Source organism: Pseudorasbora parva, chromosome 8 (genome assembly GCF_024679245.1).
Source record: "Pseudorasbora parva isolate DD20220531a chromosome 8, ASM2467924v1, whole genome shotgun sequence".
Lineage (NCBI taxonomy): Eukaryota > Metazoa > Chordata > Actinopteri > Cypriniformes > Gobionidae > Pseudorasbora > Pseudorasbora parva.
Window position 1 is genome coordinate 20,783,224 of NC_090179.1, and position 20,187 is coordinate 20,803,410.

Below are 20,187 nucleotides of genomic sequence, written 5' to 3' on the forward strand. Positions count from 1 at the left end.
CAGACATTTTTTTTGTTTTAACCAACAACCCACTTAATTTTTTCTTTTCAAGTTAATATATTTGGATTTAAGAATGTGTAGAAATTTGATTTGTACTACAAAACAGGACAAAAATAGTGTAAGAAATCCTTTTTACAGTGTAAAGCTGTACAGTATAGTTCAAACAAACACATTTTCTGTACAAACATATTTAATTAAAAGTTTAAGAACCAATACAGCAAAATCTGATAACATCCTGAGAGGAACAAAGGCAGAACAGAGAAACAAAAACATTTTTACAGCATTTTTTTTTAACAGTAAAAGACTGTTGCGTGAGCGCTAAGGACCATACTTTATAAAGATTAGATTTGTTTGGCATGTAAGACGTATTTTGGAGGAACTGTCTGTTCAGTTTACAAGCATCAGATTGTGTCTAAATCCTGCTGGACAGCTCCACTTTAACAATTTACCTCAGATGGCACGATGATGGGTGACAATTCTGTGAATATTTACAGTCAGGCTGTCACAGGAATCGCATCGCAGGACATCCATCACACTCACAGGAGCCAGCCAGATGGATTTGAAAAGGATATCTATAGCACAAATGTTCCCGATTCATGCTACACATTACTTTAAAAAAACAACATAAAAGTACCATAAAAGAGGACTTTATAGACAATGTCGTAAAAAATGTCTAAATTTAGTGTTGGTGTACGTTTACAAGGTAAATTTTAGACTGTGTATGGTATGTATGGAAAGCAGTAATCCCATTGAGTGTTGCTGTATTCTGACGTGCCACTTTAGTGGTGTATTTGTGGTGTGTATATAGAAATGAGCGGTTGAGGCTTCACTCTGATCCCGTAATAGAGAAGTTCGGTCTGGGTTTGTGGCTCGGTGGGCGTTTGGCCGTTCGATGGTTTGGTTTGACTGTCTGATGTGGGACTTATAAGAAATAGCGAGTGTATGCACAAACATACACACTCACAAAACAAGCATTTTTAAGTCTCATCAAACTAGTTCACCTTTTGTGTCTGTGATATTCCCATTAAAACACTTCCCTTCTCCAAAGACACACATACACACACAATCATTGACAGCCTGTCAGTGGTCTTGTGTGCATCCAGCGGGGATGTTTGTGTGTGTCTGTGTTTTTTTCGGCATTGCTTCCTTGTACTAATTCTCCTGTGGCTTGCTCGTCTGGAGGAAAACCCATAATAACAAGTCGCATTGATCCTCACACACTCATTCACCCATGCCACTCGCCTTCTGGTGGAATCTCAGTGGAGGGTGTGTGTGTGCTTGAGGACTAGGAGTGTGAAACACGCCGCCGCCTCTTCTGTGCGTGAGAGGATACATGATCCACAGAAGCACCTGAGAGAAAGAAATACACATTTAAAGTAATAAGAGGATATGACAAATTGTGACTATAGAAATGGTTAAAGTGTGTTGTTCGGCATTGAATGCCGTAGAATCCCTGTAACCCTTTCAAACAGAATTACTTTTGCATTATAAAATTGTTAATAATAATATACATCACACATTTTCAAAAACATTATTTTATGTACCCCATTTTAAGATTTACAATCTTTAGATCTCAAGTGTTATAGTCATAGTTGAAATGAGAAAATGTAAATGATAAATGAACATGTATACTGCACAAAATAACTGAGGAAATGTGAATGATAAATAAATATGTATACAGCATTCAAATAAATAAATGTTAATGATAAATACACTATATTGCCAAAAGTATTGGGACACTCCTCCAAATCATTGAATGCAGGCGTTCCAATCACTTTCATGACCACAGCTGTATAAAATCAAGCAACTAGGCATGCAGAAGCTTCTACAAACATTTGTGAAAGAATGGGTCGTTCTCAGGAGCTCAGTGAATTCAAGGGTGATACTGTGATAGGATGCCAACTGTGAAAAGTTTTTTTTTTTTTTTTTTGGTGAAATTTCCTCACTACTAAATATTCCATGGTCAACTGTAAGTGTTATTATAACAATGTGGAAGCAATTGGGAACAACATCAACTCGGCCACAAAGCGGTAAAATCACAGAGCGGGGTCAACGCAAAGCTGAAGTCACCAACTTTCTGTGGAGTCAATAGCTACAGACCTCCAAACGTCATGTGGCCTTCAGATTAGCTCAAGAACATGCCAGCAACCATATCACCCTGTAGCCCAAGACTGGTTTCCCACTGAAGCTAAGCAGAGCTGAGCCTGGTCAGTACCTGGATGGGAGACCAACTGGGAAAACTAGGTAGCTGCTGGTAGAGGTGTTAGTGAGGCCAGAAGGGGGTGCTCACCCTGTGGTCAGTGTGGGTCCTAACACCCCAATATAGTGATGGGGACACTATACTGTCAAAGAGCACCGTCCTTCAGATGAGATGTTAAACCGAGGTCCTGACTCTCTGTGGTCGTTAAAAATCCCAAATTTGCCCATTGGCCCCTGTCCATCATGGCCTCCTAATAATCCTCATACAATGATTGGCTTAATCACTCCTCTCCACCAATCAGCTGGTGTGTGGCGAGCTTTCTAGCACGATATGGCTGCTGTTGCATCATCCAGGGGGATGCTGCACACTGGTGGTGGTTGAGGAGATTCACTAGCCTGACAAGACAGACCCACATCAAGATGTTTGGTCTGGAAACTCAATCCGAGGGGCGGATAAACGGTTGTCTTTCAAACTCCCTCTGCACGCGATAGGATAGCTCTACAACCAACCAGAGCAATGAAGGTGAAGTGGAGCTCGTTGATAGATTAAACATTCCGGTCAGCAAAACTCCAAACACATCTTCCCTTCTTAAGAATGACTTCAGTGCCGTTCTTTGTTCTTTTCTCAGAGAAAAGCTTAACTCCAAGTCTTCCAGAGTCGCGGTCAAAGCTGATTCAAAAGACCGCCGTTCACCAGTTTCTGTGTTTACTAGAAGCACGCGCAAGCGCAACTCTGCCGGCACTTTGTTAAGCCACGCCCACCGACTCTATACACGATGTGATTGGCCCAAACAGAGTTTGGATTTTACAGCTCAGAACTGTATTGAGAGTTGCTAGACGACACTCACGGCAGATTAGATTTACTAGATTTCAAGGCTAGAGATCCCCCTCCCCCCCTTTTATATGTAAAGCTCTTTGAGTGCTTAGAAAAGCGCTATATAAATAAATAATTAATTTAATAATAATAATATAATTAGTATTATTAAAAACAGTGCCTAGAGAGCTTCATGGAATGAATTTCCATGGCTGAGCAGCTGCATCCAAGCCTTATATCATCAAGTGCAATGCAAAGCGTTGGACACAGTGGAGTAAAGCACGCCGCCACTGGACACTAGAACAGTAAAGATTGTTCTCTGGAGTGACGAATCACGCTTCTCTGTCTGGCAATCCGATGGACGAGTACATGATTGCATTGTGCCAAGTATAAAGTTTGGTGGAGGGGGGTTATGGTATGGGGTTGTTTATCAGATGCCTCAGCATAACAAGACATTTTGAATGATTTCATGCTCCCAACTTTGTGGGAACAGTTTGAGGAAGGCCCTTTCCTGTTCCGACATAATTTAACCCTTGTTAAATTCTTTTATGCGTCCTTATGGACATTTTTGTCCTTTTCAGTTTTTTTTTGATAACTGCCTGTGGTAATGCTAACTGCATACAATTTGCCAAAGGTGTGTATTTTTATTGGAATTTTAATATTTAATCATAATTTCCTTTAAAAAAAAAAGCTATTTTGCACTAGGTACACAAAATACTCACACTCAGGCCCTTTTGGACAAAAATGTCCACATTAAAACCCATTAAAACTGCTATTTTTAATCTTGTTACTATTTAACTATAAAATAATGCAATCTTTGTTAATAGGCTTTTATTCTGTTGGGAAGGCTACAATTTTTTAAATAATTACCAGATGGTGCTTTTTTTTAGGTTTGGCATATAAAAGTTTGGCACTCACTTTATTCCTGTTTTTTGTTTATGCATATTATAAAGCTAATTTGGTCATTTATGCAGCTATAACTGTGTGGGTGTGTTGGTATGGATGGTGGTGTGTATGTATGTAATACATTTTATTTTGTGTAGGTGTGCATGTGTGTGCTTGTAATATTTGAGAGAGAAAACAATCAACTGCAAATTACAAATACAAAAACTGAGCATCAGTGGAGTTTTGCTGGAATCTAATGGGTAAAAGTTGGCACTGTGCCCAAACAAAATCTTAGAGCAAATGTTTTGAGATATCAACCTCAAATTTGGTACACAGCTTGTTTAGATATATGGCTTTGATTTTCTAACAGTTAGAGTTCAACATCTTTTTTATATTTTATTTATTTATTTATTTATTGTGTATAAAATAGTGTTCATAAACTTAAACCTCTATAACTTTTTTTCACTTTATAACTTTTTTACTTCAACAATAATCTGCCAAAGTTGGCCCAAACAAAATCTTACTGAGAGCTCAGCTTTTAGATTTATTGCTTTGATTTGATCATTTTAGAGCTCAACCTGTTTTTAAAAATATGTTTTTTTTTTATCAAATATTATTCATAAACTTAAACTTCTATAACTTTTTTTTTGGTTTCACTTTTTAAACTTTTTTGACTTCAACAAAAATCTGCCAAGGGTCTTCTTTGAAATGAGACCAAACGTCTCATTGACGTGAAGTCTGTGCTCCCAAGATTATTTTTTTTTATGGACATTTTTGTCCTCTATGAACCTATGTGTAACTTTTTTTAATTGATGCGCAAGGGTTAATTGACTCAACTGCATGAAAATTAAAATACAATTTCCTGAAATGTATTTATTAATTTACTAATGTATTCATTAAATTAGTAATACAATAATAATCTTAAAGCTGCAGTCTGTAACTTTTTGCACTCTAGTGGTTAATAAACAGAACTGCATGGATCTTGCGGAAGAACATTGCAGCCGGAGCTACATCTGTTTATGTCTATGGCGAATCACCAGGGACTGTGCTCCTCCGCAGCGGTACCTACCAGTCTGGCCTGAAATAGTTCCAATATAAATACTTATTATAAGTGTACCATAATGATTCAGGGTAAGACAAAAACACAGTTTGGAAAATGGATTCATGTTGTGTCTCATTATATAATTTTTGTAAATCTTGAACACAAAAAAACTACGGACAGCAGCTTTAATATATTAGTTTTATTTATTCTAAAGTACAGGATTTATTTTTTTCATTCCAAATATATATATATATATATATATATATATATATATATATATATATATATATATATATATATATATATATATATATATATATATATATTGTATTTGTCAGTGATATTTCCCCCTTAAATAAGCTAAAGAGGGGGTTGCCATTTGATCCCTATTGGTTGATTGATAACAGAACGTGCAGTTCAACTAAAGTCCTCCATAAAAAAGTATGTTTTATAATATAGCGGTAAGCACTAAAGAGGAAGATGAGAACATAACCTAAAAGTCTCAAAAATAAGCTGTGAAATAACTTGTATAATTTGTATTTTTAGGGGGTGTACAGGTTTGGAGGTTTTGTGGATGGACCACATACAGTAACCTCACTGTAACACACACACACACACACACAATCATACATTCATGAACTCACAGACACTCATTCACAAAGCTCACACACACACAGTGAAATGTCCTGCTGCGTTTCACTTAAAATAACTGTCAGAGACAGGCGCCGTTACACAGACAGACAGGAGGCCCTTAACAGCTCAGGGGTCCATCAGACTGATGCTGACACGCACACTGTCACACACACTTTCAGAAACACTCACGTTTGTGTCATGACTGACAGGAAAAAAAGACAGAAGTATAATTCTGGGAAAGAAAGATGCTGAGATGGTAAGAAATAAAAGACAGAGAAAGACCATACTGCTGACTCTCTCTCACACACACCTTTTCTAAATAAAGACATGCCATACATTATTATTATTACTTATTGAATTAACATGTCAAATCATCAGCCCTTATTTTTATTTTAGATGATACCATATCAGATTTTGCAAACTTCTGGGGATAATTTTATTCCAAAAGTATATCCAAGTAATCCCCCACACACACTCACCTTCCTCACAGGTGGGTCCCAGCCAGGTGAGAGGACATGAGCAGTGACCTGTGCGCTGGTCACACTGGCCTCCGTGTGCACACTGACACAGGAAAGAACAGCCTGGGCCATAAAACCCGCTGTCACAAACTGAGAGAGAAGATGAAGGTTGAAGTTGAAAGTAAGGTTTGTGAGAGTTTGCGTAAGATGTTTGTGTGTACCTTTCTCGCAGTGTTCTCCAGTCTTTCCCGGCGGACAGAGACACTGTCCAGTGGTCAGATCACAGGGTGCCCCATCACATTCACAGAGTTCTGCACAATCATGCCCAAAACGGCCAGCTTCACAACCTGGCATATAAACACAGATGGTCAGAGAGACCATCAAACTGCACATACAGTATGTGCTTGCAGCACATATTCATCTTAAATCTCTCAGTGGTTGGCGATGGAATGTCCATTAATAGTATCACAGCAAAGGTATTTCCAACCATTTTTTACTTTTAAGTGAAGAACAAAAAATGTACTTTTCTGTGAGTATATCTTAGAGTACATTTTGAACTGCAGAGGCACTTTCAACACTCTTTCGGAAGGCGATCAGCCAGAACTTTACTTTATAAAGTTTTAAATATGATATTTTTCTTACACAAACACATCGATTCACTTCAGAAGGCCTTTATTAGCCCCTCTGAGCCGTGTGGAGAACGGACAGCTGCATTTTTATGGACTTGAGATACAACTGCTGTTATTAAAGCTTGGATTAGCAAGGACTTTTCCCTCAGATTTTATTCATACAAAAGAAGAATGTCATATACACCTAGGATGACTTGAGGGTGAGTAAATCATTGACTAATTAAAATTTTGGGTGGACTATCCTTTTCAGCATTCATTTCAGCATACAGTAGGTACGGAAAGTATTCAGACCCCCTTACATTTTTCACTCATATTGCAGCCATTTGCTAAAATCATTTATGTTTTTTTTCTCATTAATGTACACACGGTATCCATATTGACAGAAAAACTGAATTTGGACATTTTTGCAGATTTAAAAAAGAAAAGAACAACTGAAATAAAAGGTTTTCATCCAGGATATCCCTGTAATTGGCTGCATTCATCTTTCCCTCCATTGCCACCAATCATCCTGGCCCTGCAGCTGAAAAACACCCCCACAGCATTATGCTGCCACTACCATGCTCCACTGATGGGACTCTATTGGACAGGTGATGAGCAGAGCTGGTTTTCTCCACACATACTGTTTACAATTAAGGCCAAAAAGTTCTATATTGGTTTCATCAGACCAGAGAATCTTATTAATCACCATCTTGAAGTCCTTCAGGTGTTTTTTTAGCAAACTTTCATGTGTCTTGCACTGATGAGAGGCTTCCGTCGGGCCACTCTGCCATAAAGCCCCAACTGGTGGAGGGCTGCAGTGATGGTTGACTTTCTACAACTTTCTCCCATCTCCTGACTGCATCTCTGGAGCTCAGCCACAGTGATCTTTGGGTTCTTCTTTACCTCTCTCACCAAGGCTCTTCTCCCCCGATAGCTCAGTTGGTCCCGACGGCCAGCTCCAAGAAGGGTTCTGGTCGTCCCAAACGTCTTACTTTAAAGGATTATGGAGGCCACTGTGCTCTTAGGAACCTTAAGTGCAGCAGAACTTTTTTTGTAACCTTGGCCAGATCTGTGCCTTGCCACAATTCTGTCTCTGAGCTCTTCAGGCAGTTCCTTTGACCTCATAATTCTCATTTGCTCTGACATGCACTGTGATCTGTAAGGTCTTATATAGACAGGTGTGTGGCTTTCCTAATCAAGTCCAATCAGTATAATCAAACACAGCTGGACTCAAATGAAGGTGTAGAACCATCTCAAGAACGATCAGAAGAAATGGACAGCACCCGAGGTAAATATATGAGTGTCACAGCACAGGATCTGAATAATTAGGACCATGTGATATTTCAGTTTTTCTTTTTTAATAAATCTGCAAAAATGTCAACAATTCTGTGTTTTTCTGTCAAAATGGGGTGCTGTGTGTACATTAATGAGAAAAAAAATAACTAAAAATGAAATGATTTTAGCAAATGGCTGCAATTAAAAAAAAAAGTGAAAAATTTAAGGGGGTCTGTATACTTTCTTTACCCACTGTATATGGTGGTAAAAAAAATATTTTCAGCAATAGAAAAAGGCTTAAAGCAGTTTGGAACAGTTTTTTTTTTTTGGAACTGTTTCTTTTTTAGCTAATATAATATTTCAACTCAAGACAATATTTCATGTCTAATTTACTTGAGACAAGTAGCCGTGTAATAAGCGGGATCATGTACCACTTCGCGTCAGGGTCCTGAGGACTCTGTCGGGGTTTATACTGTGATAACAACTGGCTGAATGTACATTCTCCCTTACTTATATTGAGAAAAGTTACCAAAACTCACAAAATTCACTTTTGTGTTCCCCTGAGAAAAAAATTGTCATGAGAATCCAGTATAATTTCATGCTGATAATGTAGATGTTTTAAATTTGAGATGACTTACGTTTTTCACACTGTTCGCCATGGTAACCTGGAGGACACACGCATTGTCCGGTCACGTGATCACACAGGTGCCTGTTTTTACAGTCACATGATTGTGCACAGAGCTTGCCAAAAAAGCCAGCAGGGCATCCTGAGATATGGAAATCATATATCATTTTCTTGTTTCTCGTTAAAAGCAGCAAACATGATTAATTCTAGCATTAAAGACGATAAGTCTGTCACTCACTGTGTTGGCAGGCGGGACCATAGTATCCAGAAGGGCAAGAGCAGTATCCCGTAAAGCGATCACATGTCCCGTTATTCTGACACACGCACTCTTGTTCACAGTTCACACCATAGTGACCTGGGACACAAACTATCACATGCACACAAAAGTATTTAGGTGAATTTACCAGCCATGAATTCTGAATTAAAAGTGGTCATGTTAGGATGCAATTTCATGGATACTAACTAAATCACATTGTTTGTGTATTTGTGTGCTTGTTCACCTTTTTCACAGTGTTGTCCAGTCCAGCCCAGCCCACATCTACACATCCCATTCACAGGGTCACACACTCCTCCGTTCGCACACATACAGAAACTCCGACACTGCACTCCATAGCGCCCCCTAGGACATGCTGCATTAAGGACAATTCCACATTTAACAGCAATAATCTCATAACAAAAAAATACTAAAAAGCTGTGCATAAATATAAAAGTGTTGTTTTGTTTCATTATGTAGCACATTACGCAGGGTGTAGATACAACTGGATGTCTTGACTATATCTGTACGCTCTGTTTCTCAGCAAGTCACATGGATCTGTCTTCAATTTGAACCACATGAGGATGGTTTACCAAGCACTGATTAATCCTCATCCAGCACTAAATTATACTGTCAACACTTAATTTCCACTGTATATCTCATTTTAGCCTGAAACCATACTTATTCTTGTACAGCAAGAAAAAGAGGGGGGAAAAAACTCTGGCCTGTTGATCTTAGTGAATTTATTTATTTTTATCCTGAGCTGCAGTGCATGACTGAAAAAATGTACAAAAAAGTACAATCGTCGACAATTCATGTTAAGTCAAAAAGAGCCTTATTCAACTCAACTGAGAATGGTACATTTGTGTTTCACATGAGTTCACTACCATTTAAAAGGCTTTTTAAAGATTTATTTAAAAGTAAACGATGTATTGAATGTTTTATATGCGATAAGATAACCATATTCATCACGCAGAGGCAAAGCACAACCAAAACAACATTATTCCACAAAATGCATGCAGTTTTTTTACGTTTTAAAAAGTGACAGTGTACCTTTACTTAACCCCTTAAGTGTCACTGGCCCACCGGTGGGCCCATTTGCCACTGCATGTTTAAAACAATATATCCTATATTTGTCCTGATCTAATGTTGACAAACTATATATCATTCGAAAGCTTACGAACTCAAGATTCATCCTGTGCAAACTGATTTGAAATCGGACCTTGCGTTACCATGGAAATGGTGCTCTAAATTATTCTAGCGGGCTCCTCCCCAAGTGGCGTTGTCATGTTTCATATTTATTTAACATATTTATTTAATTTATAATTAAAACCTTTTCTAATCTTGACAAAACGCATATCGTCGGAAAGGTCTTAGTCTCACGGTTCTATATCTGAAAACTGTTTTGTGATATTTACACAAAAATATATACATTTGACAAAGGAAATTGCATTTAAAAAAATCAATGGAATTTCAATGACACCTGGTGGCTATTTGTGGTACAACGCCTAAACAAAATCTCATGGGAACTTCAATTTTTGTGATATCAACTTCAAATTTGGAACACAAATTCATTAGACATATGGCTTTGATTTGATAGTAATTTTAGAGTCCACATTATTTTGTAACATATATATTTTATATTAAATATTAAATATCTAGTACAGTATATTTGATTTACAGTACATTTAAACTTCCATAACTTTTTTAAACTTAAATTTTTTATTTTGATTTCACTTGAGCAATACTCTGCTGACTGTCTTCTTTAAAATGAGACCAAACTTATGTCTATATTCCAAAGCATTCTTGAATTGCAACCATTTAAGTTTGGATAGTGAATTTTCATGTATATTTTCAAAAAGGGGGGTGACACTTAAGGGGTTAATGTTATGTATTAATCATAACATTATATCAAATATACCATATCTAGACAACATAATCTCTACAGAGAACCCAAACTCTATCCAAATCAGTGAATAAAGTCACATGTAAATTCTATGATAATAGATTTAACTCCAATACATTTAATCTGAATAGTCATTATGATGGTATTTTTCTTTCTGTGTGTTCATTGTTATAATGTACTATACCAGGACAAACATTTAGCAGACTTTCCCTTAAGCAAAACAACTCTTCTTTTTATCTATTAACTATGTACTGATCCAGACGGAAACTTCCAGTAACAACAAGAGCACAGATGGCATTATTTTCAAATAAACTCTGAATTTCTCAATTACTACAATTAGCCAAGGCCCTCTCATCCCTCAAAATGCATTTAAAGAACTAGCCGCACATGCAATCGCTCGATCACAAACAGCCACACACACGTGCACAAACACACACACGCCACACACAAGTTTACTTAAGCTCTAGATCATTAGTGCAATGGCAAAGTGGGTCCGATTTGGCAGCGCAGCTAAAGAGCAATCATGTTTCTTTGGGTAATTTAGATTGGGAAAACAATAAGCCAATCGCTTTGATTCGCTTGCTTATTTATTTGTTTCCTCGCCAGCAGATCCGCCGACACGGAACATAGAGAACCAGCTACTTATAGTCATCTGTAAACATTAAACATGGCGAACGTAAGCAGTGGCACGTCTGTGAGACGCTCTGAGCCGGCGTTTTCAAGGAGGCTAAGAAAATCTCTCCTGGAAAGTCCCGTTCCATTCCAGCTGATGAGTGATGAAACATGAAGATTAGGAATCTGATCTCTCGCTTCTGTTCTTCAGGAAAAGGGGTGCTGCGATCAAATTCCCTCACGCAGGAAACTGGAGAAATTTGTTAACTAAATATTGTAAATAAGCCCTGGGAGAAAATCAGGAGGACAAATAGTGCCTACAAGTGCAAGACTGCGAGACGCAATATATTTCAGCGATGTTTTGCTTATGAAGTCATCATAACATTTACGGCTTTCACATTCTAACAAGATGTGAGTGTTGTAGATTTGGGAGGGAGGGACCATGGATGGGTGAAGACAGGAAAAAAGAAGGAATTAATGGAAAAAAGGAAAATAAGAGGAAGGAAAAGGGGGAAAAACAGTGTTGTTAACCAAAAACTATTAAAACATTTTTTGTTAATTGAAAGAAAGCTAAAATAGAATAAAATACAAATATTAGTTGAAAAAAAGAAAATTAGAAATGTTGCCTTGGCAGCTAACCAAAATATAATTGATAATTAATACAATTACAATAACTAAAACAGAAATGGAAAAAATATATAAAAATGGAAAAAAAATAACACAACACAATTACTAAAACTTAAAGGTTTAGTTCACCCAAAAATGACATTTATGTCATTAACGACCCTAATGTCGTTCCACACCCTTAAGACCGCCGTTCATCTTCGGAACACAGTTTAAGATATTTTATATTTAGACAGAGAGCTTTTCTGTTCCTTCAATGAAAGTGTATGCTAAATACACTGATTCATGACCATTTTAATCTTTATTTGAGGATTGAACACAAACAAGGAAGAGAAGACAATGCTGAATAAAGTCGTAGTTTTTGTTGTTTTTGGACCAAAATGTATTTTCGATGCTTCAAGAGACTCTAATTAACCCACTGATGTCACATATGGACTACTGTGATGATGTTTTTATTCCCTTTCTGGACATGGACAGTATAGTGTGCATACACTTGCATATGCTCTTGGACTGAAATATAAAATATCTTAAACTGTGTTCCGAAGATAAACGGAGGTCTTACGGTGTGGAACGACATTAGGGTGAGTCATTAATGACATAATTTACATTTTTGGGTGAACTAACCCTTTAAACTAAAATGAAAATATAAAAATAAAGGCTCATTCAAATAATGATTTCTATAATAATAAATTAACAACATAATTACACTTATCCACAAATATATATACCTTGTTCGCAGGACGGTCCTGTTCTTCCAGGGGCACAGTTACACCTCCCGCTCTCTGGGTGGCACTGTCCTCGCTCTCCACACAAACACACCTGAGCACAGTCTCTCCCGTAGCGACCTGTGGGACAACCTGAGAGAAAACGACAGGGGGAAAAAAAACAATAGTATTAGCTAGAAATGCACAATGCAACAGAGCAGAATAGACTAATGATTAAACCGATCGATTGAGCATCAGGTTGTTACCGGTGCTGCAGTTGGGTCCCAAGTATCCTGGCTGGCAGATGCAAGAGCCAGTCCTGAAATCACATCGGCCTCCGTTGGCACATCTGCACCGCTTCTTACAGTAAGGGCCGTAGGTGCCCTCTCGACATCCTGTGAGGAGCAGGAAAGGCAGACATTGGAGTGTATCTTTGAAATACACAGTCCGTTAGGAGTTGTCATTTATATTAACTAGGCATTTATGCATGTTTCATTTAGTAGAGTTCTTCTATAGCACGCTGGAATTAATAGGTTTTTTTACACTAAATACAGGTACATTTCAACACACACACAATACACATACACTACTGTTTTTACACCCGGTTTCACAAACAAAACTTAAACCTAGTCCCAGACAAAAATACATGTTTGAGCTGTTTTTAATTGAAAGCAACTTGCACTGAGATATCTTAACACACAGGTCTTTTTTCTCAAGATACACACTATTAAAGTTTTTTTCTAGGGCACATTTATAAACTAAAATGCCCTTTTTGGAACTAAGGCCTAATCCGGGTTTAATCTAAGCCCTGTCTTTTAAACTGTGCCTAAAAATCCCCCTGCAGTTAATTGTATCCCTTAAAACTAACTTTTTATCGTGTGAAAATAATTTCATGTCTTCATGCCTTAAAACCGGTTGAGTGTAACCTCACAACCTTGCTTCATTTATTATACATGGATCATGAATATGCAAATTATTCTCCGCCTCCACTCATTGGACAATACAATTTTACTGTAGTAAATGCTGTACAATGGCAAGTGGAAATACTTGTTTAAGCCATATACTATACACCAGAAACTGATTCAGAAGAAGAGGAAGAGTGCATTATAAAAAAAATGGGACAAACTTCTGTTTGTCATCTCAGTGTGCCTTCTAAAAATGTGTATCCTAGAAATGCTTTGAACATCATAGAAAGTCAGTGAAGACACATAGTTTATCATAATATACATCATATACATAATTCACCTGCTACATTGCTGTATGTACCTGATTTTACTGTCCCTTCTTAAAGATTCTTGCACTTTTTCACTGTGGAAAAGGCCCGCCTACTATAGATATTATTTACATTTACAATAACTGTTTCTATTTTAATATATTTTAAAATGTTATTTATTTATGTTATGAGTTGTTCTGTTTAATATTTTTATGTAAATAGTGATACATTTTTTCAGGATTTTTTGATAATTAAGAAAAGTTCTTTTCCTTTTTTTAATTTTCTTTCTTTTTATATATTCAGCAATGACATATTAAATCGATCAAAAGTGACAGTAAATACTTTTAAATAATAATTGTACAAAATATTATTTTCGTAACATTATTATTTAAAATTATTTAGTCAGTTTTGATCGATTTAATGTGTCATTGATGAATAAATGTATTAATTTCTTGCAAAGAAAATATCTTTCTGACCCCAAACTTTTGTATGGAAGTGTATATGATTATATAACCATTTTCTATTAGCTTAGCTTTTAGATGAAAACTATAAAAAGAACTTTATTAGGTCAAACAGTTGAGATTTGCAGAATACGTCTTACTGAGATGACAGCGGTTGCCATAGTGTCCAGGTAGACAGCTGCATTTCCCAGTGACGTGATGACAGCTGTACTGATCACCAGAACAAGTGCACACTTGAGAACAGTTCAGGCCGAATCTGCCCTGAGGACACACTGAGAAAGAGAGAACATTAGAAAATGACACAATACATACTAAGATGACTTTAAGAGCATGTGTGAGTTTTCCACAGAAATGTCCAGTTGTCTAGACGCATTCCTGAAAAGGCATCAGGCCTCAGACAGGAAGGAGATATGATATGATATGAAGGGGAGGCTAGACATTTCACGTAACGCTTACATTCATACACTTTCACATATGTGTAGAGTATCTGACAGAAAACAGACCTTATGAACGTGTTTGTGGGTATGCGTCTACATAGCATTTGCCACACAAATGCATATCACACACACACACACACACACACACACACACCAAAACATAATTATTGTCAGGGGTGTAGGCAGGCAGGAAGACAGAATAAATTCCAAATTTAGTTTAATTACAATTAATCTCAAAGCAGGCAGAGAGGCAATAGCATGACACACCTAACATAACCGTGACCAGACAAAGGGTGTGTCTCAATCAGTTCCCTAGTTCAGCAGTCAGGGCACTGGTCAGGGAGTCAGCCCATTGACTTATGTCCTGATCCGTGCCCCGACTACTGAACTAGGGAACTAATTGAGACGATTCTGTGTCCCAATTCGCCTACTTATACTATGTCCTAAAAGTATGTACTTTTTTTGTGAATAAAAAGTATATAATTTTGAGTGTGTAGCAGAAAAGTATGCAAGCTTCGGGACATACTACTTCGCCATCTTTAACGGACTCTGTCGCTTAGTTACGTGCATACCGTCACAGTTTCACTGCCCTGTAAGGCATCGTCAGATTCGTCACAGTTCAAATCCTCCACATTCATTTTAATCTCCTACCGTATCTGAGAGAAATCGAGTCGCACGTTGATCTGCCATGTGTGGGTCTTTAATGCAGAGACTCTCCTTGTGTGTTTGCAGTTGAAATATAATGATGCATTTAAAAGTTAATGGCCAAACATGTCATGATAAAAGTTCACAATGCTGCTGCAGGTGAAATATAATGTGGACAATACTGAATAAATATATTTTTGTCAAGTTAAATATTGATAGTTGGTCACTCAAACCCCTTTATCTAAACTTCTCTACTTAAACGCCGGACTCGCACATCCGCCATGTTTGTAGTTTTTTAACGCTTTTTATCCGCGTTTGTAGTTCTAATCGAATCCTCTCGTCTAACTCGCAATGGGTTGTGGGTAATATCAGCCGTTAGAGTGCACATCGATCCATACTTCGAATTCGGACCGGAAATAGTAAACCATCCGGGTATCTTTGGAATACTCTTTTTAACATACTACGATTTGGGACATACTAATTCTATTTTCAAGTACTGTTTAGTATGGATAGCATGCGAATTGGGACGCAGGGTGAGTGAAAATGGAAGAACTTAAGTAGCAACACTAATGAGGAAAATAGATGACACACAGCTGACACGTGAACTAATAATGACGGTAACTATGGACTGATGAGTGGCGGGAAACTGAACAAAGAAACAAGTGACAAATTAAAACAAACGGAAAATCCATGCACAAAACTAAACAGAATGCTGACAATTACATGGAAATACAAATATTTAAATACTCATATTCCAGGTCTGAAAAGTAAGGATGGTTTCCACTGGCATTGTTGGATCAGTGGTTTAGATATAATAAATAGTTATTCTTGCCAACAAATTTTTGGGATGGATGGATACATTTTTATATAGTCAAAAAGGATGCTGGCATATTTTTTAAAAAGAAGTATATAAAAGTATACAGTGTATAGTAAAGTATATAAAAATATAAGATAAATAATTGTTTTATGTATGTATATATATATATATATATATATATATATATATATATATATATATATATATATATATATATATATATATATATATATATATATACACACACTATTTATCATATTTGATATAGTGTTATAAAACTTAGCAGGTTAATGCATACGTTACATTTTTTCAATTTAACGTGTTAAAAATATCTAACGCAATTAATGCATTTTTTGTCATCCTTTGGCTAGCTATATGATAATGCACAGAAAGACTCACGGCAGTATTGAGTTCTCTTTCACACTTGAACAAACGATAACACACAGAATTATGCCAAAATACCAATGTCTTAAATTTGTTAAATAAAGACTTAAATGAACTTAAAGAGTTGTGAGTAATAATAAACCAGTTGCTGCTATGTCTGTCAATAATGTTAATCAAAGAACAAAACACAAAGAGGAAATTGTAGCTTTAATAAAGATGAATCTATATTTAATTTGTGCAGTTAAGAAAGGTGTTTGATAACGTTATTCAATTTCTGTATATAACAGGTAGGAAGGACCAAGGACAATATAACATGTATTATAATGAGTTTATGTGAAGATAGTTCACTTAATTAAAAGTATAAAAGCTTTCAAATATAGTGTAATGTTGAATATCTATCATTAATGCTTTAAAATATATATATATTTTATAAAGACATCAGTTGCAGTATTAGTATCTGCAGCCCCTTTCACACTGCACGTCGGACCCGCAATATTCCCGGAACATTGCCGGGTCGCCTTCTGTGTGAAAGCAACCACGTCCCGGCATTGATTACCGAATTCGACCCGGGTCAGGGACCTAGTAATATTGCGGTATTCGACCCGGGACGAGCGCTGTGTGAACAAAAGCCGAAACTAATGCCGCAACGTGTACGTAGTTATCGTGCGACTCCTAGAGCTTGTTTTTTTCAATAATACAACCCTGCAGTGCCAGAAGAGCTAGTCAGTGTTTTAAACGCAGAGAGTGTTCGTATACAAAAGAAACTAAAATTAAACAAGCAGAAATGTGTGCAAACTGGACACAAGTCGAGACCACGGAGCTCCTTACTATCCGCGCTGAAGCTGAGATCGCTCACCATTATACGTCACATCAGGATGTCACGTGTCAACTTGACCCGGGACCGTTAAGCGTTGTGTGTGAAAGCGCACATATTACGGTATTTCGCTGGCAGTGTGAATGGACCAAATCTAGCGGCCCGGGAACAAATGCCGGGTCGCATTATCCGCGTATTTAATATAGTGCCGGAATCGCAGTGTGAAAGGGGCTAGTGATACTGGCCTTCATTCATACAAATATGCCATTACAACTTTAAATTGTTTCGACATTAATTTGGAGAGTAACTGTGAAATTATTACAATATTATAAACATGTTAAAAGCTTAAATGTTTTTTAATTGCAATTAATTACGGATTAAAAAAAATGATTAACACCGGAGAAAATCCATGTTAATATTTGGTACAGTAGCCTTTGATTGCAATTACAGAGGTCAAACATTTCCTGTAGTTTTTCACCAGGTTTGCACACACTGCAGGAGGGATTTTGGCCCACTCCTCCACACAGATCTAGATCAGTCAGGTTTCTGGTCTGTGGCTGAGAAACACAGAGTTTGAGCTCCCTCCAAAGATTCTCTATTGGGTTTAGGTCTGAAGACTGGCTAGGCCACGCCAGAACCTTGATATGCATCTTACAGAGCCACTCCTTAGTTATCCTGGCTGTGTGCTTCAGGTCATTGCCATGTTGGAAGACCCAGCATTGACCCATCTTCAATGCTCTAACTGAGGGAAGGAGGTTGTTCTCCAAAATCTCGCAATACATGGCCCTGCTCATCCTCTCCTTAATACAGTGCAGTCGCCCTGTCCCATGTGCAGAAAAACACCCCCAAAGCATGATGCAACCACCCTCATGCTTCACAGTAGGGATGGTGTTCTTGGGATGGTACTCATCATTCTTCTTCCTCCAAACACGTTTAGTGAAATTATGACCAAAAAGTTATATTTTAATCTCATCTGACCACATGACTTTCTCCCATGACTCCTCTGGATCATCCAAATGGTCATTGGCAAACTTAAGACGGGCCTGGACATGTGCTGGTTTAAGCAGGGGAACCTTCCGTGCCATGCATGATTTCAAACCATGACGTCTTAGTGTATTACCAACAGTAACCTTGGAAACGGTGGTCCCAGCTCTTTTCATGTCATTGACCAGCTCCTCCTGTGTAGTTCTGGGCTGATGTCTCACCTTTCTTAAGATCATTGAGACCCCACAAGGTGAGCTCTTGCATGGAGCCCCAGTCCGAGGGAGATTTACTGTCATGTTTAGCTTCTTCCATTTTCTAATGATTGCTCCAACAGTGGACCTTTTTTTACCAAGCTGCTTGGCAATTTCCCCATAGCCATTTCCTGCCTTGTGGAGGTATACAATTTTTTCTCTAGTGTCTTTGGACAGATCTTTGGTCTTGGTCATGTTAGTAGTTGGACTCTTACTGATTGTATGGGGTGGACAGGTGTCTTTATGCAGCTAACGACCTCAAACAGGTGCATCTAATTTAGGATAATAAATGGAGTGAGGTGGACATTTTAAAGGCAGACTAACTTTGAGTCTTTGAGGGTCAGAATTCTAGCTGATAGACAGGTGTTCAAATACCTTTTTGCAGCTGTATCATGCCAATAAATAGTTAAAAATCTTATATTGTGATTTCTGGATTTTTTTAAAAATTGATTATGTCTCTCACAGTGGACATGCACCTACGATGACAATTTCAGACCCCTCCATGATTTCCAAGTGTGAGAACTTGCAAAATAGCAGGGTGTTCAAATACTGTCTATTGTCAGTCCAGGCCAGTACTGTATTGTCACCATACATTATGTTTGTTGACCATGTACAAAATGTTTTTTTTTTTTATAATGTCTAACTATCAATCTCATTTAATCTAAATGTACTGGCCTGGACTGACAATAGACAGGTCTGTCAACTGGCCTGAAAGTCTCTCACACTGGCCTGAGCCATTGAATGATCCTTATTGTCGAGATTAATACAGATCTTTGTATGTTTATCTATAAATATGTGTGTGTGTTCGTGTGTTTGTTCGTGTGTGTGTGTTCACCCTAACGACATGTGTAAGAGATAAGCTCAGACTCCAGACTAAAGAGAATAATTAGACTGTTGTCATTAGCCATGTCTACTGCAGTGTGTGTGTGTGTGTGTGTTTGTGTGTGTGTGTGTGTGTGTGTGGTTGTGTGTGTGTGTGCTGATGTCTGTTCCAGACTTCTTATCCTTACACAGACAAAACAAAGCCTGCTGTTTGAGTTGGCCGCTCAGCACTAACCTTTATCAGATGTCTCACATCCACAGAGAGAGAGAAAGAGAGAGTGAGAGAGATGGGCGGGTGTTGAAAGAGAGTCGGGGAGCAAAACCCCAGCGTGTGTAATGAGAGGTTGAAGTTTGTGTGGGGTTGTTTTTTTAATGTCTTTTTAGAGTAGTTTTAAATGCAATATAATATTGCTGCAAAATAAAAAAAAAAATCTTAAATTAAAAGCGGGTGTTAATCTTTTCCTCCCTTTGTTTTAATTAAGCTGGTCAGATGAATTGATATGGACAGATCACTCATTCTTCAGTACCTCAACAAAACAGGCAACAATTTCAGACTGCATTTGAGTACAATTTGCCACAAATTGTACAAAAAAATAATTTGTGTTATTATAAATATTAGACTACAATATCATTTAGATTTACAGAAACAATATAATATAGCAGACATTTATTTGGGAAAGGGACATTTTTTTTTTTTACCAATTTCACAATTGCATCATAT

The 20,187-nt window shown here is 37.4% G+C and overlaps 1 protein-coding gene across 2 annotated transcripts in view; it reads right to left on the bottom strand.

Moving 5' to 3' along the window:
* Positions 1 to 223: 223 nt before the first annotated feature.
* egfem1 (EGF-like and EMI domain containing 1) overlaps positions 224 to 20,187 on the bottom strand; it is an 89,276-nt gene continuing 69,312 nt past the window's right edge. For both annotated transcript variants that reach the window (XM_067450328.1, XM_067450327.1), the window contains 9 exons: positions 14,453 to 14,584; positions 12,905 to 13,033; positions 12,663 to 12,791; positions 9,040 to 9,168; positions 8,778 to 8,906; positions 8,553 to 8,681; positions 6,253 to 6,378; positions 6,053 to 6,181; positions 224 to 1,350 (listed from right to left, as the gene is read on the bottom strand). In XM_067450328.1, the coding sequence (XP_067306429.1) occupies positions 1,286 to 1,350; positions 6,053 to 6,181; positions 6,253 to 6,378; positions 8,553 to 8,681; positions 8,778 to 8,906; positions 9,040 to 9,168; positions 12,663 to 12,791; positions 12,905 to 13,033; positions 14,453 to 14,584 (1,097 nt within the window). In that variant the 3' untranslated portion in view covers positions 224 to 1,285. The remainder of the gene's footprint in view (positions 1,351 to 6,052; positions 6,182 to 6,252; positions 6,379 to 8,552; positions 8,682 to 8,777; positions 8,907 to 9,039; positions 9,169 to 12,662; positions 12,792 to 12,904; positions 13,034 to 14,452; positions 14,585 to 20,187) is intronic.